This window comes from Eptesicus fuscus, chromosome 16 (genome assembly GCF_027574615.1).
Source record: "Eptesicus fuscus isolate TK198812 chromosome 16, DD_ASM_mEF_20220401, whole genome shotgun sequence".
NCBI classification, from domain to species: Eukaryota; Metazoa; Chordata; class Mammalia; order Chiroptera; family Vespertilionidae; genus Eptesicus; species Eptesicus fuscus.
In genome coordinates, this window is record NC_072488.1 from 19387958 (window position 1) to 19414570 (window position 26613).

Here is a 26613-nt window from a genome sequence, read left to right on the forward strand (position 1 = left end):
ATATGAACATTTCTGATTGACATCCTTAATCACTTTGCACCAGCCTGGCAAAATAAGATAGTTATGTTGGTGGTTGGGAACTGAAAAAAATCTAGCTTAGAATGAACAGATCTCTGCTCAAAATAAGGCAATCCATTTGAAGGGATAGAGAAGGTGTCTGGAAAATTTTGCAAAGCTGGTTTACATGATGTTTTGTCCCAAATTTAGACAATTCCTCAAACATGCAAAAATGCTGTTATAAAATTGTCTCAAGTAACACTGAGAACTTCCTACAATCGAGTTGACATTATCCCGTCAAATAGCCTGAAAACCTGTCACTCTATTTAAAAATAGCTTTCAAAAAATAATCCAGTTCCTCGAGCACTGAGTCCAATTACTTCTTTAATAAGCTCTTGGTTTAGCTGTCACGCTTATAGGCAAATCAGTGGTTTCTCTAGCTTAACAGATCGGTATCATTAGCCTGATAATATATAACTCCAATTAATTCAGGGACTGGTCATGATGCATTCATGCTATTAAGGAGGATTTGAGTTCTTATCTTAACCAAACCTCTATAGGTAAAAGGGAATTTTCCAAGTGTATAAATAACTACAGTTAATGATGTTGAAGACTTCACACCATTAAACTTTGAATGTAGGTCTGTACTTATATGGTTGATATCAAGGTTGACTACTGAAGCTTAAGTATTAATATTGAACACAGATCAAAAATCTAGTTAGAAACATTTTATTTAAATGTGCCAAATAAAAACTCACATTTGCAAACCATAAGATGTTAATACATTCAACAAAAATTTATATTATCTTACTGCTGTGAATTTACAGAGTAATAATCCAGATCCATTTTGATTAGATGGTTGAAATAACCTTCCTAGGTTACATTTTACAAACATCACAAATCCCTTATAATAATGTAAACAAAATAACTTTTCCCTAAAAGGTGAACTTGAGAACTTCAGTCCGCTCTTTCAGGACTTGCACTCCTTCTTGGACTTCCTGATGGGGAACGACTAAAAAGAAAAACATCAGGTTTGGAACCCATTAGTGTCTACTGAGACGTACTCTTTGTACGAACATGTTTCAATAAATTCAAAGGTGGCCAAAAGAACTTAAGTTTCTACAGCAGAGATCTAAAAATCATAAATAGCCCGGCCAGTGTGTTTCAGTGGTTGAGTGGCAACCCATGAACTAGGAGGTCATGTTCCATTCCCTGTTAGGGGGCATGTCCAGGTTGCAGGTATGATCCCCAGTAAGGGGCATGAAGGAGGCAGCTGATCAATGTTTCTCTCTCATTGGTGTTTCTCTCCCTCCCCCTTCCTCTCTCTGAAAAAGATTTATATACAAGTCATTTGTCCCTGTTTAAGATTAGCATCCTTGCTAAAATTGCAAGGTTAAGTTAAAGAGAACTATTTGAATTTTGGGGTTTTTTTTCTTTGTGAGGGTTATTAAATAGCAACTAGACAGATAATAGTTTAGCTTCAAGATTTCAACCTACAAATTTTTCTTCATTTCCTTTTTACCTACTGTCTCCTATGTGTGGGGAAAGCATGTGTCTTAACATGAAATTATACAATTAAGGGTTCACCGGACTAAACACATCTTGATCGTCACTCTAACATTTTATGACTAAATATTTCCAATAAAAGTATACGGTGATAATGAAGCAGGAAAAGCAATACTTTAAGAAACTTAGTATTTAGTATTTTTATATATATTTATATATATATATATAGCACCAATTTTCCAAAGAGCTCAAAATCAAAGCCTGCAAAGTAGGCAGGAAGCAAACAAATCCTGCAGAGGCCACATGTGACAGTTAAAATTTGGCAACAAATTATTTAGCTTACCTTCTTTTTGGAGATGGAGATCTGGACTTTGATCGGCTGTCAAAACATGAGAAATTCTATTAAGAAAAAGTACTAACCAATCCCTTTCTTACAGTCACAATATCATGAAATGAACCCCCAAATTGTCCTGAAATTAAAACGTCAGACTGCAATTAAACTGAAAAAAAAAAATGCCCATCAGCTTTTGCTAACAAAAGCCCATCTTCCAACTAATCATCATAAAATGAACTGCTTTTATGATGATTCATCTGCCTAAAGCTCACCTATCTCAAAATGCTTCCCCATGCACCTATTAGTTCTAACAAGGGCCTGTTAACAGCAAAGTTACAAACTGCTTTCTCACTATACCTTGACATTCCCTTGTCCAGGAAATCATCCAGAAGAGGCCATGTACAAATGAAGTTCTAAAGTGTAGTTCATTGACAAGGTACTGTGTTCCCACTCAACAACACCTAGGCTTAGAGTTAACACTTGAAGCCTCAACAATTCAAAACACTTTGAACTCTTTGGATATTGGTGCCATATAACTACAAGAGTGTTGTTCAACTTTTCACCCTTACCTGCTTCTTGGTCGTGAAATAGACCTGGATCTTGATCTTGACCTTGACCGTGATCTTAAAAAACAAAAATTATACCAATTAGTCCACACTAGTAATTTCCTTAAACACCTTCTGAGCACCTTATTAGGCAGGCTTGGAATAGAGGCTAAAACTGAGCAAGATGCCACTCCTGCCTTATATCAGTCTAATTGTCACATTTTCAACAAGGTCTAATATCAAATAAATAAGGAACTACTATTTTAATTATTTGCTTCTACCATACCCAATGAGCTAGATTGTCAGTTAAGTATCCAAGAGAAAGTATGTAGATGGTTTTCATTTAAGACTGATATGACATCCAACCATCAAATTCATTTGTCTAGAGAGGGGGTCCAGAGCTTTTGCAAATGGACCACAAGTTTTAGAATCTCTGCATTTAAATATTTATAAAACATCTCCCAATGGCATTCCCTACCTAGGAGACTCATCCATCATCTGTAGTATTGTCAACTCCTTATTTTATAGACATTATTCATTTCTATCACCTTTACAGGTCTTCTTCAAAGGGAGTAAAAAGAGGTGAAGTTCTTAGTTTGATTTCTACCTTAATTTCAGTGTCTAAATGTCTGGCTGAACAAGCCATGCTCACCCATATATATGTACACTACTATTTCCCTAAACGACTTTCTAAGGTCTCAAATTCACCCCATCACGCCAAATTATGTCCTTAAGACACTCTACTTTTGTCATTAAGACGTGACAACCCAAATACAAATAAGCGGGGGAAAAAATGGTACATACTGGAAATACCTCGATCCTTTTATAGAACCAGATCTAGATCGTCTGAGTGAAGCGGATCGTGATCTACGAAGAGATACAGATCTTGATCTTCGAGGAGATGCTGATCTCGACCTAAAAATTAAATTAAAGAGGTTTAGGTCCACCTCCAATTAAAGTTTTTTATTGCTTGTTAAAACTTGCATTAAAGATCTCTCACCTCCTGCCCCTGCTCCTGCTCCTTGAGCGAGAATATCGTCTACCTCTGGATCTCGAATGTGATCTAGACCGTGACCTATTTTTCAAGTTGGGAAAATAACAAAATGTTAGATGGCAACTCGTATTTGTAGTTTGTGTCCCTCTGCTGAAATCAAGTCTCAAAACTATTTAAATTTACTATCTCATTTGGAAATAAATTCTGGGCCTATTAGTTGTCCAGTTTTTTTTTTTTTAAACTACCTAAAAAAAGATTTGTTAAAAGCTGAATTACATCTTAGAATTACATAATATAAAACACTGTAATGTGTATTTAAAATAAACCTTGCAAGTCTGCAGGTCGACCCTCTTTGGCCCATGGTCTAGTAGATCTAGACGATCTAGAAGTATCTATAGCCGATCGCTGCATCTAGATGTTTTCTTCAATCTAACGACGATCAAACTGACAGCCAAATGAGCCAGGTGAGGCTTGATTGACGCAAGAAGATTTTTCTAGTTGGAAATGTGGTCAATCTGGTGTTCCTCTTTCTAAACCGGAGGGGGCCCCAATTGTAAGCCAAATTTACTGTTACGGCGATCACCGACTCAAATTTTCTGCCCTTTAAAGAATAAGGTGAAGCTAGGTGTAGATGACTCGAGGGGATCTGGCCTCTTATGCTGATCACCTCAAGGTCTAGGAGGATCTTAATTGTCGGATTTGCAAGGCGCCTCAGCATATCATAAGGCTCGTGACATTCTGAATCAAGGCGACTGACTCAAACGAAGAAACCTGAAAGGTTTTGACCAGGTTGATTATTAATATATTAACATTTGTTTAATTAAACAAAAATTGTAAAAATACACCTGTACAATTAACATTAAAATTTATATAAAAATATTAGTTTCTGCCTTGCTAATAAAAGAATTACTTGATTAACCAGTACACCAACCATTCCTTTAAAATAAATACCTGCTTCTTCTTCGTCGGCTATAGCGATGACAATCATAAGCATAATGTCCCTTTTCACCACACTCATAGCATCTATCATTTGGATCAAAGGGACGTCGGGCAGGTGGTCTATCCAAACGAGATCTCCGAGGCATGCCTGTTGATAGTTCAACCCTCACTCGGGAACCACAAATCACCCTGTAAAACAGAAGCAACAAAATTCTAATGCTAAAAAACACATATATGACCTCGGGATTTAGAACTTTCCATCCCTCTGCTTTCACAGGCATCAGCTATCTTTGTAGCCCTTTGAAGGCCACCTCTACTCCCTTTCTTAAGCAGATAAAATGATTAGCTATTTACATTTTCCTCTGGACTACAGAGCCCAAGCTTAGCACCCACCTCATTACCCAGCCTAGCAGACTATCCAGTAAGTTTCCTAACTGGCATCTTACTTACTTGCCATCCAGGCCTCGAACTGCATCTTCTGCATCTCTAGGATCTTCAAATTCCACAAAGGCGAATCCCGGAGGATTTCTTGCAATCCACACAGTTCTTAAGGGGCCATAATAACTGAAAGCCCTTTCTAACTCTCCTTTGCCAGCACCAGTTCCCAGGTTACCAACATACACCTTGGTTTCTGTTTAAAAATGCAAATAGAAGAACGCACGTTATGCAACATTTGACCCGAGTTTGAATGAATTCTTTGCACATCCTTAAGACTGTGCAAAGCATATTTTGTGCTCTATCAAGAATCGAACGTGGGCCCTACCTGGTTTGGCTCAGTGGATAGAGCGTCGGCCTGTGGACTGAAAGGTCCCGGGTTCGATTCCGGTCAAGGGCACATGCCCGGGTTGCGGGCTCCATCCCCAGTGGGGGACGTGCAGGAGGCAGCCAATCAAGGATTCCCTGTCATCATTGATGTTTCTCTCTCTCTCTCCCTCTCCCTTCCTCTCTGAAATCAACAAAAATGTATTAAAAACTTTAAAAAAATCGAACGTGGTCTTAAAACCAGCAAAGCCGGCAATTTCTGAAGAGCTAGACGTATGACAAAGTTCTTAACGTTCTAATATGGTGGGAAAAACACCTCGAAAACACGGGAACAGATGAGTGTGGCAGGGCATTCCGAGCGCGAGGCGGTCCCGCCCCGGTCCCGCCCCCGAGTCCCGGCAGCCTCGGGGCTGGGAGCGCGCGGACCCGGGCGGCCGGACCCGGGCGGCGGCGGCGGCGGGCGGGCCCCGCCGAGGGCCGGACCTGGAGAGCAGGGCTGCGCCGGCGCCCGTCCTCCGCGGTAACTGCCCCGGGCGCGGGCTCGCCCGGGACTCCAGCTCCCCGCCCCAGTCATACGCCGCGCCCGAAAGAGCTACGGGAGAAGGGAAACCAACCAGCCGGCCGCCAGACGGAAAGAGCGAGTCCCCGTGCCCACTCCGCAGTCCGACCGGCTGCAGGACGACAAAGCGCGGCTCGAGGCTGCCCGTTTTGCTCGGGCTCCAATTCACCCGTGATTTCACGGCTGCGACCAGACTCTCCGCTAAAGTGGCGGGAAAGCGGCAGGGAAATGCGCCACCGTGCACGCTCGTGATTGTGCGCAAAATGGCAGCCGAGGGCGGGGGGGTGGCGTGTGGGGGACGGCCGGCGGCTCGAAGGGCAACAGCGAAGCGGCGGCGGCCGTGCGCCTGACGAGGGCTGGGGCGCGAGACGGAAAGTGCCCCAAGAACTGACAGAGAACTTGACCCAGACCGACACCCGCCCCCCGCGTCTCCCCCTCCACATCCCGCCCCCGCTGCCTCCGGCTTCGTACCGTGTGCGCCCAAGCCGCCATTACGCACGCGGAATAACCGTCTCCCAACCGCCGCGCCAGCCCCAGGGCCTCGCAGTCCTCGCAACACCCACGATAACGTCCCTCCCTGGGCCCTGCCCGCTTACCTCCTCCGTACCGCCCGTAGCGCGACATGACTGGCCCGCGAGCGAGGCTCGTTCGGCTCGCAGTGCCCGGGATACGAGTAACACAAAAAGCTGCACACACCTCGCACGCCAACGGTCCTAGCGGCGCTAAGAGGAAGAGCCTGGGTTCCGGTTTATATATGCGGCGGCTGGGTTCCTTTGCGCATGCGTCATCTCAGCGTTCTGCGCGGCACAAAGGAGCTGGGCGGAAACACCAGAGCAGCGGCGCGGGGGGGGGGCGCGGGGGGAGGAACTGAAGAGCGTAAAGGACCAATCACAAGCGGAGGGATGCGTTTCCATGGGAACGTCAGAATCTCGCCAGTAAACCCTTGGCCTTCCCGGCGGTGTCCCGCCCCATCCTTCCCCCCTTTCCTGTACCCTCCTCATTTCCCCCCTTCCCTTCTCCCTTCCCCCCTCCTATTTCCCCCATTCTAGGGACCCTCAGCGCTAGTGATGTTATTACAGGTGCATTAGACCGGCCTACGAAAGGCTGTCACTGCTGATGTCGCCGCCGTCGCCGCCGTTCTGCTGCGGGACCTGGCCTAGGCTAATGCTCAAATGATCTTTGGGGCTCAGCAGAGGTAATCGGGAGTTTGGCCAGGGCGAGAACTCCTTGAACCCGCTATTCTGAGTAGTGGTCTCTACCTTGTAGGCCTCAAAAGGGATGAAGCCCCTAGGGACATCCCGCCCTGCACCCACCCAAAAAAAAATCCCTTAAGAACCAGCTACCAATTTTCACCAACACGTTCTGACTTCTTGGGGTCTGGGGAACAAAGGAATAGAGTTATCTCTTTTGCGTGTGTGTGTGTGTGTGTGTGTGTGGGGGGGGGTTATAATGAAATTGTGACAAAACCCTAAATCCTTATCTTTTTAGAAAATATTTTTATTGATTTCAGGGAGGAAGGGAAAGAGATAGAAACACCAATGATGGGACTCATTGATTGGTTGCTTCCTGCACGCCCCCTACTGGCGATGGAGCCCTCAACCCTCGCTGGCGCTCTGACGGGAATCCAACGGTGAACCTTCTGGTTCATAGGTCAACACTCAACCACTGAGCCACACTGGTGGGGGCAAAACCCTAAACCCGTAAAGCTGCCAGTTATGTTTGGGCTAGTGGTTTGTGGCAATTCTGAAATTATTTGCATTTGAAACACAATTTATTTGTGCTTCCCCTCTAGTTCTTTTTGTGTTGGGTAACACATCCATTAAAGACTCAGTTCCTAAGGACTTTTTAAAAAATGTTTTTATTGATTTCAGAGAGAGGAAGGGAGAAATAGAAACATCAATGAGAGAGACATCCATGGGCTACCTCCTGCAAGCCCCCTATTGGGGATTGTTCCTGCAACCCAGGCATGGGAATCGAACTGGTGACCTCCTGGTGCATGGGAGGATGCTTAACCAACTGCGCCACACCAGGGCAAGTCTTTCAGTAGCAGCCTCTTGCTGCTTAGCCACTCTATATAGCAAATAAATGGAAACCTTTTCATTTCGTTAGAATCGCTTAAAATCCAGTTTTGATTTTACACATTGCATTTACCAGACACCAACTCTACAAATACAGATTTAACTTTTTTTTTTTTACCATCCACCAAAAAGAGACACTGCACCATAAATACTTGGGATACACAATTTGGAAATGTTCCACATAAAAGAGCAATTCCTTAAGTATTTGTACTTGTTTTTTAATCTGCTATATCTTCACTTGGTGTATATAGATGTTGGATACAGAGTATAGGAGAGAGGCTTAGTTGAATAAGCCTTTATTCAGGTGAATAAAATATGGATTCTCTCCAGGTGATGGCATGAATTTATACATATTTTTTCAGATTTATCAAATTATGGAAAAAATTAGTCTGTCTCAAAGATTCTAGCAAGAAAGTAGAAGTTCTGGTACCAGACACAACAGGCCCATTTCTGCCTCTTGCCACTAAGCCAATAAGCAGAGACAAGGTTGAATTTTTTATGAGTGTTTATTTGAATTGCCAGCAATAGGAGAGAGCAGTGGGCTTGGTACCTGAAAAACTTCTCTAATATCTCCTGCCAGTTGGCTGCTCATATAGGGGTAAGAAAGAAAAGCTAAGTGCAGTGGGGAGGGTATAGCAGGATAAGGGCAGTGGGGAGGGTATAGCAGGATAAGGGCAGTGGGGAGGGTATAGCAGGATAAGGGCAGTGGGGAGGGTATAGCAGGATAAGGGCTGTGGGGTATGTGATCAGTGTATCTGCTTCCAGTATCATAAGAGTCCAATAACAGGGTAGATAATCTTTTTACGAAGTCAAACCAGCTTAGCCCTAGCTGGTTTAGCTCAATGGATAGGGCATCGGCCTGCAGACTGAAGGGTCCCAGGTTCTATTCCGTCAAGGGCACATGCCCAGGGTTACGGGTTCGACCCCCAGTAGGGGGCATGCAGGAGGCAGGTGATCAATGATTCTCTTATCATTGATGTTTCTCTCTCTCTCTCCCTCTCTGAGATAAATAAAAAGAAGATAAATAAAAACATTTTTTTAAAAAAAGAACAAAAACAAAAAACAGCTTAGCCCATTTCCGGAATCGGAGAATAGACAGCATTCCTGAGGCAAACTCCCAGAGGCGGTCAAGCATCTGGACACAGCAACCAGGTCAGGGTCTACTTTCTTTGACCAAGACAGAACAGACTTGATTAATAATATCTATGAGCATTACGGGTGCCCCAGCATTCCCTCTGAGCCCCTATCAGTTCTATGTAGTATGTTATATTTGTTCTCTATTAACCTTATTAATCTTTGTTGTCATCTACTTATCAGGATTCATCTTAAAAGGGTTAAATGATAAAGATATTTTTACATACTCCCAGAAAAATAGAATACAGTATCAGTTTTATAAAGCCTCACTAATTCAACTTCCTCCTATTAAGAATTTATGAAAATTGCTGTTGGACAAAACATAGATAACTTATGGAAAGAGAGTACTTACTAGTCACTGGACATACCACTCTGAATGCCTGAGATCTGGTTTGATCTCAGGAGTTAAGCAGGGTTAGGTCTGGTTAGTGCTTGGATGGAAAAGATAATACTGATTATGTTGTATAGCTCCTAATAGGCCTCAATAAATATTTTTTGGCTCTGAATAAAACGTCTACTGTATAAAAGATCATTTCTAGGCAAATAATAATGCTAACAATATGAAAAGAAGCAATTTTCTAACAGCAAACTGCTTTCAAGCACAAAAGAAGAAAAAGAGGTAAACCCTGACTGGCTTGCCTGCTCCCTCGGAGACAGGCACTTTGATAAGCCAATTACATATTATTTACCTCTATTACAAGAGGGCCTGTTCTAGTCTGGGCTTTGCTAACATAGTTGCCATGAAAAACATAATAGTACTGGCCGGTATGGCTCAGTTGATTGAGAGTCACCCTGTGCACCGAAGGGTCACTGGTTGGATTCCAGGTCAGGGTACATGCCCAGGTTGTAGGCTCCATCCCTGGGGGGGGTGTGGGAGGCAGCTGATCTCTCACATTGAGGTATCTCTCTCTCTCTCTCCCTAAAATCAATTGTATTTTTAAAAATAAATAATAGTACTGTACACTATTTCTGTACACTTTTATACTAAACACTCTTTTTCTAAGAACATGTAACCAACTCTTTTGACTAAATGTCAATCTAAATCAGGGAGGTTTTATTGTAAAGAGTACTTCTATTCCTGCTGATTCTTTTGAAATCGGTTTCACCTACATTTTTGCCTCTAGGATTCTGTGTTCATTAAAATCACATTCCCAGGTTCAATTTGAATGTGAAAGCTACTTAATTCAATTCAACAAATATTCTGATATTTTTAATATGAAATATTAAGTAGCTCTTAACACATTACAGTTGTTAAACATTGATAATATTAGCTTTGGGGGGTTGGGATTTCTTCATCCTTTTATAGCAGTTTTCAAAATTTATCTGCATTTCCTAGATAAGTACTTTCAGGGGAGCATTAAAGAAAAAGTTAATTTTTTATCTTATTTTCTTCTCCATTTTAGTTTCACTTTTAAGTCATTGTCACCATTTTAGCTTGGATGTGAAAACCTTAAAACAGGAAAATATAGTTTAGACCTTTTGCACATGTACTGATTTCAATATAATGAAATAGTCTGTAGTTACAAACACTAGTTTTTTAATATGTATTTATGTATGTGCTGAGTATGGATGTACTGAAGGTCAAGCTATGTTCAGCTACAACTTTCTTCCTTTCTCTCTCTCTCTCTCTCTCTCTCTTCTCTCTCTCTCTTTCTTTCTTTCTTTCTTTCTTTCTTTTTTCCAGCATTTCCTGATTTTCTGTTTCTTCTAGAATGCTGTTAAGAATTCTGGGAAGGAAAAATTATTAGAGGCAAATTTATAATTTTTTTCGTATTGTATAAAGAAATTAACTTCTCATTAGCCAAGTACTGAACCATAATCAGTACTGAAGTGTGGGGTGGGGTGGGGCAACAGTTAAAGAAAGCCAGTGCTTTGTCCAACATCGAAGAGTGAAACTAGGAAGAAGGAAAATGGGATGCAGGAGTGCCCTGCTAATACAAATATCACCCAAGTGGGTGATTTTACAAAAATCAAGGGAATGCCCGATTGCATTCCCTTGTGTTAAGAGCTACTTAATATTTCATATTAAAAAGTGGGAACTTGTAAAACTATCAAGCCTTCAACTAATCATTTATGTTGTTTCTTCTCTGAAGAAAGAATATTCATGAAAGGAACTTGGTCACCTTGGTGTCTTAGCAAGAGGGCTAGCCCGGCCTGCATGGCTCATTGGTTGAGCATCGACCTATGAACCAGGAGGTCACGGTTTGATTCCTGGGGTCATGGCACATGCCTGGGTTGCAGTGTAGGGTGTGCAAGGGGCAGCCAATCAATGATTTTCTCTCATCATTGATGTTTCTATCTCTCCCTCTCCCTCCCTTTCTTTTTTTTTTTTTTCTATAAAATTTCTCTTCTTTTTTTTTTTTTAATATATTTTATTGATTTTTTTACAGAGAGGAAGAGAGAGGGATAGAGAGTTAGAAACATCAATGAGAGCGAAACATCGATCAGCTGCCTCCTGCACACCCCCTACTGGGGATGTGCCCGCAACCAAGGTACATGCCCTTGACCGGAATCGAACCTGGGACCCTTGAGTCTGCAGGCCGATGCTCTATCCACTGAGCCAAACCGGTTTCGGCTCTCCCTCCCTTTCTGAAATCAATTAAAATATATTTTAAAAAATAACTCATCTGTTTACAAAGGATTTACTTCACAATGTTGTTAAAAGACATGTGATTTTTATTTTTAGTACATTTCAAATGATTTGAATTTTTCAGAAATGCATCTTCGAGGTAAATAATATTACCTTTTTTCCCCCCGTTTGTCTGATCTAGATGAGAATATCCTAATGCTACACCTACAGCTCTTAAGTTTGTTTGCCTCCATTATAACACCAACCCGTCAGGTTGTGGAAGAACTGACCCAATCAGGAGAACAGGAGCTACATCACTGCAGCCAAACATTTCCCATCTCTAGAGTGAGGAAGCGAGTATGTCACGTATTCTAAGTAAAAGAGAAAATTATAAGAAAGATGTCATTACATCATTTCCTTTATGGAAGGAAGAAAATGACAAGGAGGACACGTATGAAGACGCCCATGAAATTATCCCTGTGGCAACAACCATGGATCTAGTATCTTCCCTGGAAGAATGCACAACTGGGTTGTATTTGTTTCTAAATAACAGATTCTCAGATGCCATAAATCTCATTTATCCATGGTCAAAAAACAGCATATACCATGCTCTAGTCAATGGTATCCTTATGGTTGTGAAAGCCATCTTGACTTTTGACCCACAGGATATAGACATTGGAATGACGGCTGCGAAAGAAGCGTTGAAAACTTGTAACAGTTTCCGAAGAAAAGGCAGGATGACAAGTTTCTCTCGTCTAGTGAGTAAACAGGGAATAAAGGCGATCAAAGAAGAGGAACTGCATGCCGAAGTCTGCTATGCGGAGTGTCTGATCTTGAAATCTGCGGTGACATTTATACAGGATGACAGTATGCTTGGCTTTCTTAAAAGTGGGATCAACATTGGGTTAAGTTACCAAATATACAAAGACTGTCAACAAATACTAACACAGATACCTACCAACCAAAGCAAAACCTCTAGACACCTGATTGGAGGAGTAAAATTCGGACTTGGAGCATTCAATTTGATATTATCCCTTATGCCACCGAAGACACTTAAGTTACTCAATGTTGTTGGATATCACGGTGATAAACAGGTGGCCTTGACTTTGCTTCACGAGAGTGCCTCCGAATCCCATATAAATAATGTCTTAAGCATTTTGACTCTACTCTTCTATTACAGCTATGTCTGCGTAGCTTTTGGTATTGAAACAAGTCACAGTTATCCCATCGACCATCTCTTCCTAATTTATCTCCAGAAATTTCCAAAGTGTGTCATACTTAAATTTTTTCATGCGCGTTTCAGTATGCTGAAAGGGAAATTTGAGAATGCACAGTTAACATTACAGGAGTGCATTTTTATTCAGAATGAATGGAAGCAACTTGATCACATCTGTTACTGGGAACTCATGTGGTGCCACATCTTTGTGCAGGACTGGAAGGAGGCCTACCGCTATGCTGATCTGCTGCTTCAAGACAGCAAATGGTCCAAGTCAATGTATTCATTCAGTAAAGCCATGCTACTGGCTCTGCTTCCTTCTGGATTTGCTAAATCAGAAAGTAAGGACATGAACTCTCTTTTCTTAAGTGTGGAGAGCCTGAGAATCAGACTTTTAGGCGCTTCTGTGCCAATAGAAAAGTTTGTGGCTGAGAAGGGTCGGCGCTATGGTAGTACTAAAGGCTGGTTTATAGCACAGCCCATTCTGGAATTCACTTATGCCTGGAGTGGTTTCCAAGTCATGAGCAAAAGACTACACCTGATCTCATGCTGGCTTGCAATAATTAACAGAGGAGAAGAACTTTTACGAGAAAAACCCAATAAAGAGTATGGCACAGATGACCTATGTTTGCTAAGTTTACTGAAAGGTCTCTGTCTGAAACACTTGGGCAAATACGTGATGGCCGAGCAGTACTTTAATCGTGTCATTCAAAAGGAGAAATTGTTAAAATATGACCACTATTTGGTGCCGTACACTTACTACGAACTGGGAATTCTATACTACCTGAAGGGAGATTATAGCAGTGCAATGAAAAACCTAGACAACATAAAGAACTACAAAGACTATTCCATGGAAGCCCGATTACAGTTTAAGGCGCATGTAGCTCTTGAACACATAGCTAAAGCAAAGTGATTTAGATACAAAGTGTAGTTTTGTTACTATGAGGGAAGTATCTACAGTCAGCAAGATAATTAACAGGTAGAAAAATAATTTCTTTGTGGAAGAAATCCAAGAAGAGGCAGCTACTAAGAATCTGATGTAACAAGAAATTCCTTTTCCCTCTTTCCTCCTTCATGCCTATAAAATGGAATGTCTTACACTGGCAAATGGAGTGATGTACATTATTGAAAAAGAAAAGGCAAATGATGTACATTATAAAAGACTAGGGGCCCAGTGCACCTTGAAAGGAACGATGGGCCGTGAGGCTGTGGTAGGCACAGGGGCGGGACTTGGCCCATCCTCTGCCCCACCCCCCGCCCGGTCCCTCCTGCTGCAAACCTCAGTCCCCTGCCTGCCAGCAGCCCCACTCCCACCACCACCATTGCTCCCATGAGCTGTCAGCGCCAGCCCCACTTGCACCTGCTGATGGCGAGGAGGGAACGAGTGGAGCCGGCGCCAGCAGCGGGTACAAGCAGCAGCAGCTGCCCCGATCACCCCTTAGGAGCAGGGGGAGGTGAAGAAGCCCTCAGGGGCAATCAGGGCTGGCAGCCGCTGCTCACACCCGCTGATGGCACAAGTGATCGGGACCAACGCTGGGCACCAGCAGCGGGTGCAAGCGGTGGCTCTGGTGCCGGCAGTGGGTTCGAGCAGGGCTGGCACCGGCAGCAGGTGCAGGTGCCGGGTGGGATCACAGCACACGGAAGCAAGGAATTTTCAGTAACCACCAGAGGCTCGCCCCTATGGCAGTGATCAGCACCCCACTTTGGTCTGGTGCCCTCGCTTACCTACTCCACTATCCCACCACAGCCAATGCTTGCCATGTTCCGCACATGCCCCCTGGTGGCCAGCGCATGTCATAGCGACCGGTTGTTTGGTGGTTCTGCTGTTCATTCTATTTGCATATTAGCCTTTTATTATATAGGATACTCTCTTTTTTTAAAGATATATTTTATGGATTTTTTACAGAGAGGAAGGGAGAGGGATAGAGAGTTAGAAACATCGATGAGAGAGAAACACCAATCAGCTGCCTCCTGCATCCCCTCACCCCCCACTGGGGATGTGCCCACAACCAAGGTACATGCCCTTGACCAGAATCAAAACTGGGACCCTTCAGTCTGCAGGCCGACACTCTATTCACTGAGCCAAACCAGCCAGGGCTAGGATACTCTCTTATATTCTTATGAATTTATCAATCATGTTATAGAAAATTTTCAAAAAAACTCAAAAAATATATATATATTTTATCCTCACTTGAGGATATGTTTATTTTAGGGGGAGAGGAAGGGAGAGAGAAACATTGATCAGTTGCCTCCTGTACATGCCCCCACCTAGGTATGTGCCCTGACTGGGAACTGAACCCACACAGGTTGATACTCCAACCAACTGAGCCACCTGGCCAGGTTTCAAAAAATATTTTTTTAACATCTCCTTAGATAACTAGAGGCCTGGTGCATGAATTTGTAGCCCCCGCCCCCCAGGCCTTCACCACCCTATTGTCTATATCCATGGGTTATGCATATATGCACATCAGTTCTTGGTTGATCTCTTCCCATCCACCCACCCATCCACCCCCGCCAGTCCCTAGTTTTTAGACCATTAAGTCTGCCTAAGTGTATCCTCTGTGCAGCCAGCCACCCGTGGAAAAGAAGTTGCTGGGAAAGTTTGCTTTGCCAAAACACCTGAGTAAAACACCTTATCTTAATGCTTTGGGTGTCTAAGCAACCCACTGGGAGCGCATCCTGGGGCTAGTATTTCAGATTTAGAAATGCTTAGGTTGAAACACATGTTCCTCATTAATTAAAAACAACTTTCAGGCACACAATTGTACTTGAGTTATTCATCATTATTTAATTTAGGCCCGGTGCATGAAATTTGCCTGCATTCTCTCCTATCTGGGACCCCTCAAGGAATGTCCGACTGCCCAGTGGGATTGGGCCTAAACGGGCAGTCAGACATCCCTCTCACAATCCAGGACTGCTGGCTCCCAACCACTCACCTGCCTGCCTGCCTGATTGCCCCTAACTGCTTCTGCCTGCCAGGCTGATCACCCCTAACCACTCCCCTGCCAGGCTGATTGACACCAAACTGCTCCCCTGCTGGCCCGATTGCCCCTAACTGCCCTCCCCTGCCAGCCTGTTTGCCCCCAACTGCCCTCCCCTGCAGGCCAGGTCCCCTCCCCCCAACTTCCCTCCCCTGTAGGGCTGGTCCCCCCCAACTGCCCTCCCCTGCTGGCCATCTTGTGTCCACATGGGTGTGACCATCTTTGACCACATGACCACATGAGGGTGGCCATCTTGTGTGTTGGAGTGATGGTCAATTTGCACATTACCTCTTTATTAGATAGGATGATGGGACCATAGAGTGGTTAAGAGGGCAGGCCCTGGTCTGATTGCCTGGATTTGTATCCTAGCAGTGTCACTAACTAGCTGTGTGGCCCTCAGCCTCCTGGGTCTCAGTTTCCTTAGCTGTAAAGTTGGGATAATAATAGTTCCTGTCTCACGGTTTTCTTGTGTTAAGACTGAGTTAATATACATTTATTATCACTAATAAGAATTATAATACATTGTTCTTCAATGAAGAGGATTTAAATTACTTTCTTGGAAAAAGCAAAAGTTCCTTTGTTACCTGCTTTGCCAATCTAAAATTTGATCGGTTCTTTGCTTTTTCTTTTTCCTTTTCATCTTTTGCTTTTTCTGTTCTTATTTTATCTTGGTCACTTATGAAATAAGTAACTCCCTGCCTAAATTATGATTTTGTGTTCTGCCCCAATTTCTAACAATGAATAGAACATTTATTAATTGTTTAAACAAATATCTGTTGAATGCCTACTATATGCAGGCACTGAGCAGAGTACTGAGGACATCAAGATAAAGCATGGTCTCTCTCCTGAGGACCTTACTGGGGAGACAAGTTAGTAAAATATTTTGTTGGGAGTGGGAAACAGTTAAAGCATTTGCTTAAACCGACAGGAGTTTATTCATCCCAAACAAAAGAAACCTGAAATAGGTAGGTCCGGTCTGGTCTGGCTCTTTTTATCTTGTATTTTTCTGCTTGGCACAAGGCCTTCTCTATGCAGGTTTCCTCATGGTGGAAAGAGGTTGCCTCACCTCCAGGCCTTATGTCCAAGCCAGGCAGACTGGAGGAGAAATGGTGAAGGGACAAGAAAGGATCTCTTTTCCTTAGGAGGCTTTGCTTTTTTTTTTTTTTATTTCAGAAGAGACAGCTTTCCTAGGAATGTCCATGTGTATCTCATTGGCCTGAAATAGTTCATGGCCACTTCTCCCTACAAAAGAAACTGAGAATGAGTTTTAGCAGTCAAGCCTCATTAATTAGGAGGTTGTGGGAAAGGACTGTTAAATGAACCCCCCAGAAGTTATTGCCCCAACACATATGTAAATAACCATAGGCTACAAGATAGTATCAGAGGGGCACAGTTGAAAAGGTGACAAGGCAACGATGAGAATAAGGAATCACTTGGAAAAGACTGCAGATCTAACAGGAAATCTTGTGATTGATATTTCCTTGGCGAAATTGCTAGCCACAGCCTAGGTTCTGGCCTTGAACTGGCCCAGGTTTAATATCTGCAGTGTTAAATTTCTTTATAATTTTAGGAACTCAGTAGTGGATACCTTTTTTTTTTTTAAATCCTCACTGAGGACATTTTTCCATTGATTTTTAGAGAGAGTGTAAGAGAGAGGGAAAGAAAAAGGGAAAACATCAAAGTGAGAGAAACACATCAATTGGTTGCCTCCTGCATGGGGCCCCCCTGACCAGGGCCCGGGCCAGGGAGGAGCCTGCAACATGGGTCGGTGCCCTTGACTGGGAATGGAACCTGGGACCCTTTGGTCCGCAGGCTGACACTCTATCCGCTGAGCCAAACTGGCTAGGGCTGGATGTCCTTTTATTATTCCAAGACAATTCCAGGGAAAAATAAAAACGGTTAATCCCCTTTTTAAAAAAAAATCAAAATAAAATTATGTAAAATCTATATTCTTACTACTGAGATTGTTTACCTCATTGAATAAGAGGAAATCAATGAAAAAAGATGGCACTGATTTTTAGCCATAACGATATTATCTGGGCGTATTTGAAGGCAATGTACAAAGTAGCCGTGTCCTAAACTTTCACATGGTACATTTGTTTAGTATATTAGAATTCACAAAGCCTGTTCAAAGCACTGTCATCCTAGGAAAGTCCTACCTTCATTCTACTGACAGGGGAAATAATCTTCCCGCTCTGGGGTTATAAAATCTCCCCTCTGCGCAAGGTTGGGGAGGCCCGATAATGAATTTATTTGGAGATACTGCCTCCTATAAACTGGAATTCCAATTGAAAAGTGGTTCTGGAATCCCCTCCCCCCACACACACACCTAATAATACCACTGCTTTGTTGTGTAGAGAGGCTACATTCTACATAGTTTCATGCTGTATATGCTCTATACTTCCCTATTTTCCCCCACATCCAATTTCTCAGTATCCTTCTAACATACCAATTTCATTATGTCATTGCATCACTCAGATTTTTCACATTCTCTTTGGTTTATTCACTCATAAAATCAGTTCATGTTTTAAGGTTATTAAAATAATGCCTGGCACATATTAGGTGCTATATAACTGATTAAGAAATAAGAATTCAATTCAAACTGGGCACCACCTACTAATACTAGGCAATGCTCTAGAGGTAGGATACATGGTAGTAAACAAAACAAACATGGCCCCTGCCCTTAGAGGGTTTACAGGGCTCACTAAGGACCGTGTGTGTCTTATTCACGAATATTTAGTCATGAAAATTTAGAGCTGAGAGGATATTGGGCCATCTAACCCCACATTTTGCTTATAGATAAGAAATCTAAGACGGCAAATGACTTCCAAAGTCCTAAAGCTGGTATGAGTAGTCAGTGGTGCACAGGAACCAGATTAAACTGCCTCTAAAGAACCCACTGTAGCCCTAGCCGGTTGCTCAGTGGTTAGACCTCTGACTTATCTACCAAAGGGTTGAGGTTCGATTTCCAGTCAAGGACACGTACCTGGGTTGCAGGTTTGATCCCCTGCCTCATGTGGAGGCAACCAATCGATGTGTCTCTCACATTGATGTTTCTCTCTGTCTCTCCCTTTCCCTCTCCCTTCCACTCTCTCTAAAAATCAATGGGAAAAATATCCTCGGGTAAAGATTAACAACAACAACAAACAGACATTTCTAATAGGTTCTACTTGTTGAATAAATGCAAAAGCTAGAACATTAAAAAGTCTTGGGCCAAAATGACTGGGGTTATTTTCTTCTGCCCTTATCTTGCATGAAAAATATGGTAAATTGCCACCCCATTCCCACTTCATTTTTTACCTACTTTTAAGACCACCCAACACTGAATTGAAATTTTTGATAGTTCAGGCCTGGCAGGCCAGGTTTATCTTTGCACCATGATAAAGAACAGTGAACAATAAAGACTATTGACAATTTTTAAACTTATCAAGGCATTTAGGAAACTTTTCTTTAAGAAATATTTCTTTTTTAAATATATATTTTTATTGATTTCAGGAAGGAAGTAAAAGGGAGAGATAGAAACATCAATAATGAGAGAGAATCATTTTCAGCTGCCTCTTGCACAAGCCACACTGGGGATTGAGCAACCTGGGCATATGCTCTGACTGGGAATCGAACCAGTGGTATCTTGGTTCCTGGGTCGAGGCTCAACCGCTGAGCCACACCCGGCTGGGCAAGAAATATTTCTTTTTTTTTTTTTAAGAAATATTTCTTGCTAAAATTAAAATAAATATACTCCAAAATCTAAAATAAGCCATTTTGGTATTGGCAGAGGAAGGGATTAAGTGTGTGTGTGAAGGTTTGAGGGGGAGACAGACCTTAGGAAGGAGATGGAGGGAGAGGGACTGGGAAGAGAAGGAGAATGAGAGAATGAGAGAGAAGGGGCACCAACTGGTATGAGGGACACTTCAGGTGGACCAAGGGGGCAGGGTGGGCTGGAGAAAGGACGTGTACCATCTCATCTCAGTCACTACAGACTACAGAAGAGGGTCCTACTGAGAACTTGGGTTAGGGAGAATTTGCATCAGTGATTTGCATCAGGGATGCTGAGAATGAGCCTTTAGTTAGGAGACTAATGGGATAATGGAAAGAAGGGAAAGAAATTGCTCTGTCTCATCACTTTTAAAGGGGTAACTTAAGCCAAGCTGGTTCATTTTCAATGTTTTCTACACTGTGTGTATTTTTAAAAACATATTCTTATTGATTTCAGAGAGGAAGGGAGAGGGAGAAAGAGATAGAAACATCAATGATGAGAGAGAATAATTGATTAGCTGCCTCCTGCACGCCCCCCTACTGGGGATCCAGTCCACAATCCAGGCATGTGCCCTGATCGGGATCAAACCGTGATCTCCTGGTTCATAAGTCTAGCTCAACGACTGAGACACGTGGCTGGGCTACATAGTGGCTTAATAGTCCTCTAATCCAGCTTTTCTAAGTCTCCTTTAGTGTTCACCTTGTATCATTTTTCAGGAGCCAACTAGGTAGGCGACCAGAAACCTGTGGTTGGAACTAGTCTTTTGCACTTTTCCACTTGTGGGTGGGGGCGTTTATAGCGAGTTTTTGGCCAGGTGGAATTCAACCAAACCCCGTGCTTTTCTTTCCAGCTTCTGCACCTCCTGCAGGACTGGACCCAGGACACATCCCAAAGGAGCAGGCACCTTAATTGCCTTACACAGAGCAAACAAGAAATACCTTGGCTCTGTCGCTTCTGTCCTAGGCACTTTCACCTCACACTTCCAGAGCTTTAGGATTTACCTGGAGGGTCCATGTGCTTTGAATCCATGGCAAAAGTGGAATTCCATTTCTACTATCAACGGGGACCTGGCCCGAGCATTTTCCTCTTTCGCATTTTCTTTTTGAAATGTGCATCGTGGCAGTGGAGAGGGGTGGCCCCAGCGAACAAGAAGGCTTATTATTATTACACAAAAAATATCTCAGCCCCTGCCCACACCCTGCACCCAGCCTCCGGCACTCCGGGGCCGCGGCTCTCAGACCTCTAGGTTTGATGACAGCCAAGGACTACAAAACAGAGAATTCTGGGGGTAGGAAGTGACGACGTGCCGCAAAGCATGCTGGGCCCCGGCGGGCTCCGCTCAGGAAGGGACTCCTTCCTCTTAACGTGGTTGCCGGGTACTGGGCGCTGCCGGCAGTTCCAAGCGGTGTTTTTCTCGTTTTTGGGGATTAAACGTTAAGGACCACCTGGTTTGAGTACCATGCGGCTGCAGGAGAGGCCAAGAAGTCTGAGCTCTGCAGCCTTCGCTGCCGCCGCCTCGTCGATGCCGCCTCCAAACCAATGTTGAGAGGACGTTGGGACCCATCCGGGGCCGGAGAGATCCCGCAGACAGCGCCCAAGAGCGAGTGGGTGCATAGCTGGGTTTTCCTTTTCCGTTTTTGGCTCCGAGTGGTGTGGAGTGAGCGCCTTTGGGGGAAGGAGAGCAGAGTGGAAGGGTTTGAGCACCCACAGACCGGCCTTCGGAGCCCGCGTGGAGGCGGTCTGGACCGGGATGGGGTGGACTAGAAGTGGGCCAGAGGTTACCCCAGACGGGGCCCCGCGGCGGCTTTCAGACCGAATAGTAAATTCTGTATTAACTGTTTTTCTGATATGGAACTTGAGGCAAATGACAGGTTTTCTTTACCTCTAAGATTAGGGATTTGCTGGGGTGGAACGAATATTAACCCGAACTGCTGGTGGTTTTAGATTTAGCCAGATGGCAGCCGCGAATGAATGGACGAAGAGAGGCCCCTTAGAATGGCAAGATTACACTTACAAAGAAGTCAGAGTGACAGCAAGTGAGAAGGACTATAGAGGATGGGTTTTAACCACAGACCCCGTCTCTGCCAAGTGAGTATGGGTCCTGCTTCCCTGAAATCATGACACCCCTTTGTGCTGCCTCTCATACAAACTCAGAGAGCGGACAATGAAAGGCTAATTATTCCCCTGTAAGAATTTTACTGTCGCCCTAACTGGTTTGGCTCAGTGGATAGAGCGTCGGCCTGCGGACTGAAGGGTCCCCAGGTTCGATTCCGGTCAAGGGCATGTACCTTGGTTGTGGGCACATCCCCGGTAGGGGGTGTGCAGGAGGCAGCTGATCGATGTTTCTCTCTCATCAATGTTTCTAACTCTCCATGTTTCTAACTCTCTATCCCTCTCCCTTCCTCTCTGTAAAAAATCAATAAAATATATTTTAAAAAATAGCTGCTTAAAAAAAAAAGAATTTTATTGTCTTTGAATCTAAGTGCAGCTCTACCTATGGTTTACCTTGTCAGACCAACCAAGTTCCTAGAAATGAGACATTTTGAAAAATATACATTTTATTGATTTCAGAGAGGAAGGGAGAGGTATAAAGAGATAGAAACATCAGTGATGAGAGAATCATTAATCATTGCCTCCTGCACGCCCCACACGGGATCGAGCCTGCAACCCCGGCATGTGCCCTGACAGGATCGAACAGCGACCTCCTGGTTCATAGGTGGATGCTCAACCACTGAGCCACGCCAACAGGGCGAGACATTTCTTACTACATTTTATTGTGAAATTTTAAACATAACACAAAATATAAAGAGGATGGTATAACAAACACTAACCTTACACCTCCTTCCATGTATTTTAAAGCCAATTGTAGGCATATAATTTGGTTCATAAATACTTCAATATATCTCTTAATAGATAGGGACTCTTTAATAAACGTAAGCACAATATTATAACACTTAAGAACAGTAATCATAATTTTAATATTAGCTAAATCCTTCTCTGAGTTCAGGTTCACTTGATTGTCTTCAAAGTGTCTTTATATTGGTTTATCAGTTTGGATGATATGTCTCGTAAGTATCTTAATCTATAACTGCAGTTTCTCTTTTTAGTTTTCATATCCCTTATTTGTTGAAGAAAGGGAGTCATTTGATAGAACTGAAAACATTCTGGATTGAGTTTATTGCATTATTAGGATGTAGTTTATTTAATTTTTGCTGATTTGATTTTAGTGAGAGAGGAGGGGAGGAGAGAGAAACGTATTATCAGCTGCCTCCTGCATGCCCCCTACTGGGGATCAAGCCCAAAACCTGGGCATGTGCCCTGACTAGGAATAGAACCTGTGATCTCTGGGTGCATGAGATGATGCTCAACCAACTAAGCCACAAAGGTCAGGCTAAACTAGTTATTTATTTTTTATTTAAAGATTATAGAACTAACACTTTTTTTTTGAGTCAATAGTAGAAACTTAAATTTTCCAGAAAGTTTTCCGTTTTAAGTTCAAAATTATTAGCATAAATTTGTCAATATTTTATAATGCTCTATTCTTTTTTTTTAAATATATTTTATTGATTTTTTACAGAGAGGAAGAGAGAGGGATAGAGAGTTAGAAACATCGATGAGAGAGAAACATCGATCAGCTGCCTCTTGCACACCCCCTACTGGGGATGTGCCCGCAACCAAGGTACATGCCCTTGACCGGAATCAAACCTGGGACCCTTGAGTCCGAAGGCCGACGCTTTATCCACTGAGCCAAACCGGTTTCGGCTATTCTTAATATGATTTATATGTATCTTTAATTTTTTAAAAAAATTTATTGATTGTAGAGAAAGAGAAAGGGAGGAAGAGAGAGAGAAACACCGATTTATTGTTCCACTTATTTATGAATTCATTGATTGCCTGTATGTGCCCTAACCGGAGAGTGAACCCTCAGCCTTGGTGTATCAGGACAACGCTGTAATCAAGTGAGCCACCTGGCCAGGGCCTTCATTTTCTGTTATTAATCTTGCTGAGTTTTGTGAATTTTTTTTCAAAGAACCAATTTTTGGCCGCAGCCGGTTTGGCTTACTGGATAGAACATTGGACTGTGGACTGAAGGGTTCCAGGTTCGATTCCGGTTAAGGGTATGTGCCTTGGTTGCAGGCTTCAACCCCAGTGCAGGAGGCAACCAATCCATGTGTCTCTCTCATTGATGTTTCTCTCTCTCCCTCCCTCCCTCTTCCACTCTCTCTAAAAATCAATGGAAAAATGTCCTCAGGTAAGGGGAAAAAAAGACCCAATTTTTGGCTTTCATCCTCTTACTGACTCTTGTTTTATTATTAATTTTGTGCTTTGATATTTTCTTTGGTCTGCTTTGAAGGGGAGTATTCAGTTTTGTTTTTTTTTTAACTCTAAAAGTTAACTCAGTACCCTTGCTTCTTCTTTTTTTTTTTTTTAGTTTATATTTTACTGATTTTTTACAGAGAGGAAGGGAGAGGGATAGAGAGTTAGAAACATCGATGAGAGACATCGATCAGCTGCCTCCTGCACACCTCCCACTGGGGATGTGCCCGCAACCAAGGTACATGCCCTTGACCGGAATCGAACCTGGGACCTTTCAGTCCGCAGGCTGACGCTCTATCCACTGAGCTAAACCAGTTTCGGCCCCTCGCTTCTTTTTAATATGCATTTAAGGCATTTATAACTCTTTAAGTAATGCTTTCACTGCCTTTCACAATGAGTGCTTCAGGCTGGACAAAAAGTTTACATGTTTAGGACCCTCAGTGAATGCTTACTGAGCAAGTGAAAACATCTGGTGGTGAGAGGAGTAATTTTAAACGGAGAAGAGCATTCCCTATTATTCTAATGACTCGCTGGGGTTGATGCCTCTTATTCCATTGCTTCTTCCAGAGTTTTATGGGCCTTTAGGTTTTTCTTTTGCAAATCTTCTCTGAACTTACTTTTTCTCCAAAGTATTGTCCTCGTGAACTTCCTTGAAAATGGCAGCATGTCTGTGACCGGAATTATGGGACACGCCGTGCAGACTGTTGAAACTGTGAATGAAGGGGACCAAGGGGTAAGAGAGAAGCTGATGCATTTGTTCACATCTGGAGACTGTCAGGCATACAACCTTGAGGATCTGGAAAAGAGAAAGAACAGCCTAAAGAAATGGCTTGAGAAGAACCACATCCCGGTCACTGAACAGGGAGATTCACCAAGGACTCTTTGTGTGGCTGGGGTCCTGACCATAGACCCACCATATGGTCCAGAAAATTGTAGCAGTTCTAATGAGATTATTCTGTCCCGTGTTCAGGATCTTATTCAAGGACATCTTGCAGCTTCCCAATGAGAAGCCAAGAACTATGGGTGCACTGAAATAAGACTATTTTTTCTTCATAAAATGTTTTGAATGTTAAGGCCATCATACTACAGGACTTTAAAGGCACACAGTGTGTGTGTGTGTGTGTGTGTTTTAATTTGTTTTGGTAAAATCAAAGACGTGGATTATGAATGCTAATAAGTGTACTGTTGCAAGGATAACATCACATGCAACAAAATTAGCACAGGGACATTAGGCTTGTAAGTCCTTTCTTCTGATGGAGCTATACCTCCATTTTTATTAGGCAAGAAATGTATTTGGAAAAATGCAACATGTTACATTTAACATAAAATGCATTAAGTCCTTTCACTAACTATGTGTGTCTCTAAATTTTTTTTGGGGTGTGTGTGTGTGTAATAATGAAACTGCTTGAAACTTAAAAGTTTTGACTAGTGGTAAGTATCTTAACACACAAACCATATAACCCTCAAAGCCTTGAAAGTGAGAACAAATTGGTATCTCTGAGGGAAAAGCTAAATATGGCAGGTAGCCTGCAGCTGAATTCAACTCAGTTCCTTCACCCGGGCCCCATTCCTCAGGTTCGGCTTCCCCGAGGGGCGTGCAGGCAGTGCTTCGCCACCCCTGACCTTGGGAGCCAGGCAGCGCCAGGACTAGGTGGGGCTTCGGGCCGAGAAAGGCAGCTCGGGTTATTAGTTTGGGGGTCTTTCCATGGGCATGTCTAGAATGACTGCAGGGTCATATAAGAACTCCAAGGCCCTGACTCCCTAGGACAGGGGTGAACAAAATTTGGGCCCTTGGGACAAATACAGCTTGCTACCTCCATTTGTTAAAAGTTTTTTTGTTTTTTTTTTGTTAAAAGTTTTTAAAAAATATATTTTTATTGATTTCAGAGAGGAAGGGAGAGGGAGAGATAGAAACATCAATGATGAGAGTGACTCATTGATCAGCTGCCTCCTGCAGGCCCCCTACTGGGGATCCAGCCTACAACCCAGGCATGTGCCCTGACCAGGAATTGAACAGTGACCTGGTTCATAGGTTGACACTCAAACCACTGAACCACACTGGCCAGGCAGTACCCTTTTAATTTCAACATATAGTCATTCAGTCTTTTTTTTTTTCATTTCAATAAATCTTTATTATTCAGATTACAATTGTTCCTCTTTTTTTCCCCCCATAGTTCTCCTCCACCCAGTTCCCACCCCACCCTCTGCCCTTACCCGCCCCCCCACTATCCTCATCCATAGGTGTACGATTTTTGTCCAGTCTCTTCCTGCACCCCCCTCTCCCTCCCGCTTGAAAAAGACAGCCACGTACTCAGTTGCCAGCCCTCTCTGTGTGTGCACGCCTCCATACCTCTGCCTTTACTTCCGCAGCTCCTCTGAGTCTCAGTATACTTTTCTATTCCCTTCTAGTTGTAGAATTTCCACTCAGCCAGCCTTCCTGTGGTTCTGGATGATGTCCATTTTGTCTTTTAGTTGTAGTTAAGAAGTTGTGCGAGGCAGCAGTTCAGGTGTTTACCTATGCCGCCATCTTTGTTTTCTCTCCAGTTTTTTTTTTTTTTTTAATCTTTATTGTTGAAAGTATTACATATGTTCCCCTCTCCCCCAAATCAGGCCTTCATCACCCTATTGTCTGGGTTATACATATATGCATACAAATTCTTCGGTTGATCTCTTCCCACCCAGCCACCCTTCCCTTCCTTCCCTCTGAGATTCCGGAGTTGTTCTATGCTTCTGTCTCTGGATTTATTTTGTTCATCAGTTTGTTCACATTAGATTCCACACATCCGGTCTTTTTAGAACCTTCAGAGGCTCTTGCAGGGGGTATATTATGTTCCTGATTGAATTTACTCAAGTACACTTGACTGTTATCCTGTTTTTCCTGTGTCCCTGCTTATCTTTGTATCCTGAGTTCCTAGGGTGACTGGCACA

The 26613-nt window shown here is 43.1% G+C and overlaps 3 protein-coding genes across 9 annotated transcripts; 2 read left to right on the plus strand and 1 right to left on the minus strand.

Moving 5' to 3' along the window:
* Window positions 1-710: 710 nt before the first annotated feature.
* Window positions 711-6373, minus strand: SRSF7 (serine and arginine rich splicing factor 7). Of its 4 annotated transcripts, none has more exons than XM_028140076.2 (8): window positions 6233-6372; window positions 4766-4946; window positions 4328-4504; window positions 3383-3457; window positions 3196-3297; window positions 2407-2460; window positions 1847-1882; window positions 711-1009 (listed from the first exon to the last, which is right to left on the minus strand). In XM_028140076.2, the coding sequence occupies exons 1-8, from the start codon at window positions 6258-6260 to the stop codon at window positions 955-957; spliced, it is 708 nt and encodes a 235-aa protein (XP_027995877.1). In that variant the 5' UTR covers window positions 6261-6372; the 3' UTR covers window positions 711-954. The 4 variants fall into 4 exon arrangements, with proteins under 4 accessions (XP_027995877.1, XP_008160446.1, XP_027995878.1 ...); XM_008162224.3 differs by having other exon boundaries at window positions 3187-3297; XM_028140077.2 differs by lacking the exon at window positions 1847-1882 and having other exon boundaries at window positions 6233-6373.
* Window positions 6374-6611: 238 nt separating this feature from the next.
* On the plus strand, window positions 6612-13741 carry LOC103305668 (tetratricopeptide repeat protein 39B-like). Its single transcript, XM_008162471.3, has 2 exons — window positions 6612-6831; window positions 11620-13741. Exon 2 carries the CDS (start codon window positions 11777-11779, stop codon window positions 13544-13546), a length of 1770 nt encoding a protein of 589 aa, XP_008160693.1. The 5' UTR covers window positions 6612-6831; window positions 11620-11776; the 3' UTR covers window positions 13547-13741.
* Window positions 13742-20699: 6958 nt separating this feature from the next.
* Window positions 20700-25263, plus strand: GEMIN6 (gem nuclear organelle associated protein 6). 4 transcript variants are annotated; one of them, XM_028140080.2, is made up of 3 exons: window positions 20700-20972; window positions 21313-21456; window positions 24316-25263. In XM_028140080.2, exons 1-3 carry the CDS (start codon window positions 20908-20910, stop codon window positions 24689-24691), a joined length of 585 nt encoding a protein of 194 aa, XP_027995881.1. In that variant the 5' UTR covers window positions 20700-20907; the 3' UTR covers window positions 24692-25263. The 4 variants fall into 4 exon arrangements, with proteins under 4 accessions (XP_027995881.1, XP_054584400.1, XP_054584402.1 ...); XM_054728425.1 differs by having other exon boundaries at window positions 20915-20972; window positions 21263-21456; XM_054728427.1 differs by having other exon boundaries at window positions 20919-20976.
* The last annotated feature ends 1350 nt before the right edge of the window (window positions 25264-26613 follow it).

Excerpts from the sequence above, each read along its gene's own strand:
- SRSF7 (XM_008162224.3), bottom strand. The coding sequence starts at position 6,260 with ATGTCGCGCTACGGGCGGTACGGAGGAG. Across the intron at positions 4,505-4,765 it reads GTTCGAGGCCTGGATGGCAA|GGTGATTTGTGGTTCCCGAG; the intron begins GTAAGTAAGATG and ends TCTGTTTTACAG. Across the intron at positions 2,461-3,186 it reads AAAGGATCGAGGTATTTCCA|ATCACGGTCAAGGTCAAGAT; the intron begins GTATGTACCATT and ends TTGTTTTTTAAG.
- LOC103305668 (XM_008162471.3), top strand. The coding sequence starts at position 11,777 with ATGTCACGTATTCTAAGTAAAAGAGAAAATTATAAGAAAGATGTCATT.
- GEMIN6 (XM_028140080.2), top strand. The coding sequence starts at position 20,908 with ATGTTGAGAGGACGTTGGGACCCATCCGGGGCCGGAGAGATCCCGCAG. Across the intron at positions 20,973-21,312 it reads CAGACAGCGCCCAAGAGCGA|ATTTAGCCAGATGGCAGCCG; the intron begins GTGGGTGCATAG and ends TGGTGGTTTTAG. Across the intron at positions 21,457-24,315 it reads ACAGACCCCGTCTCTGCCAA|TATTGTCCTCGTGAACTTCC; the intron begins GTGAGTATGGGT and ends TTTTCTCCAAAG.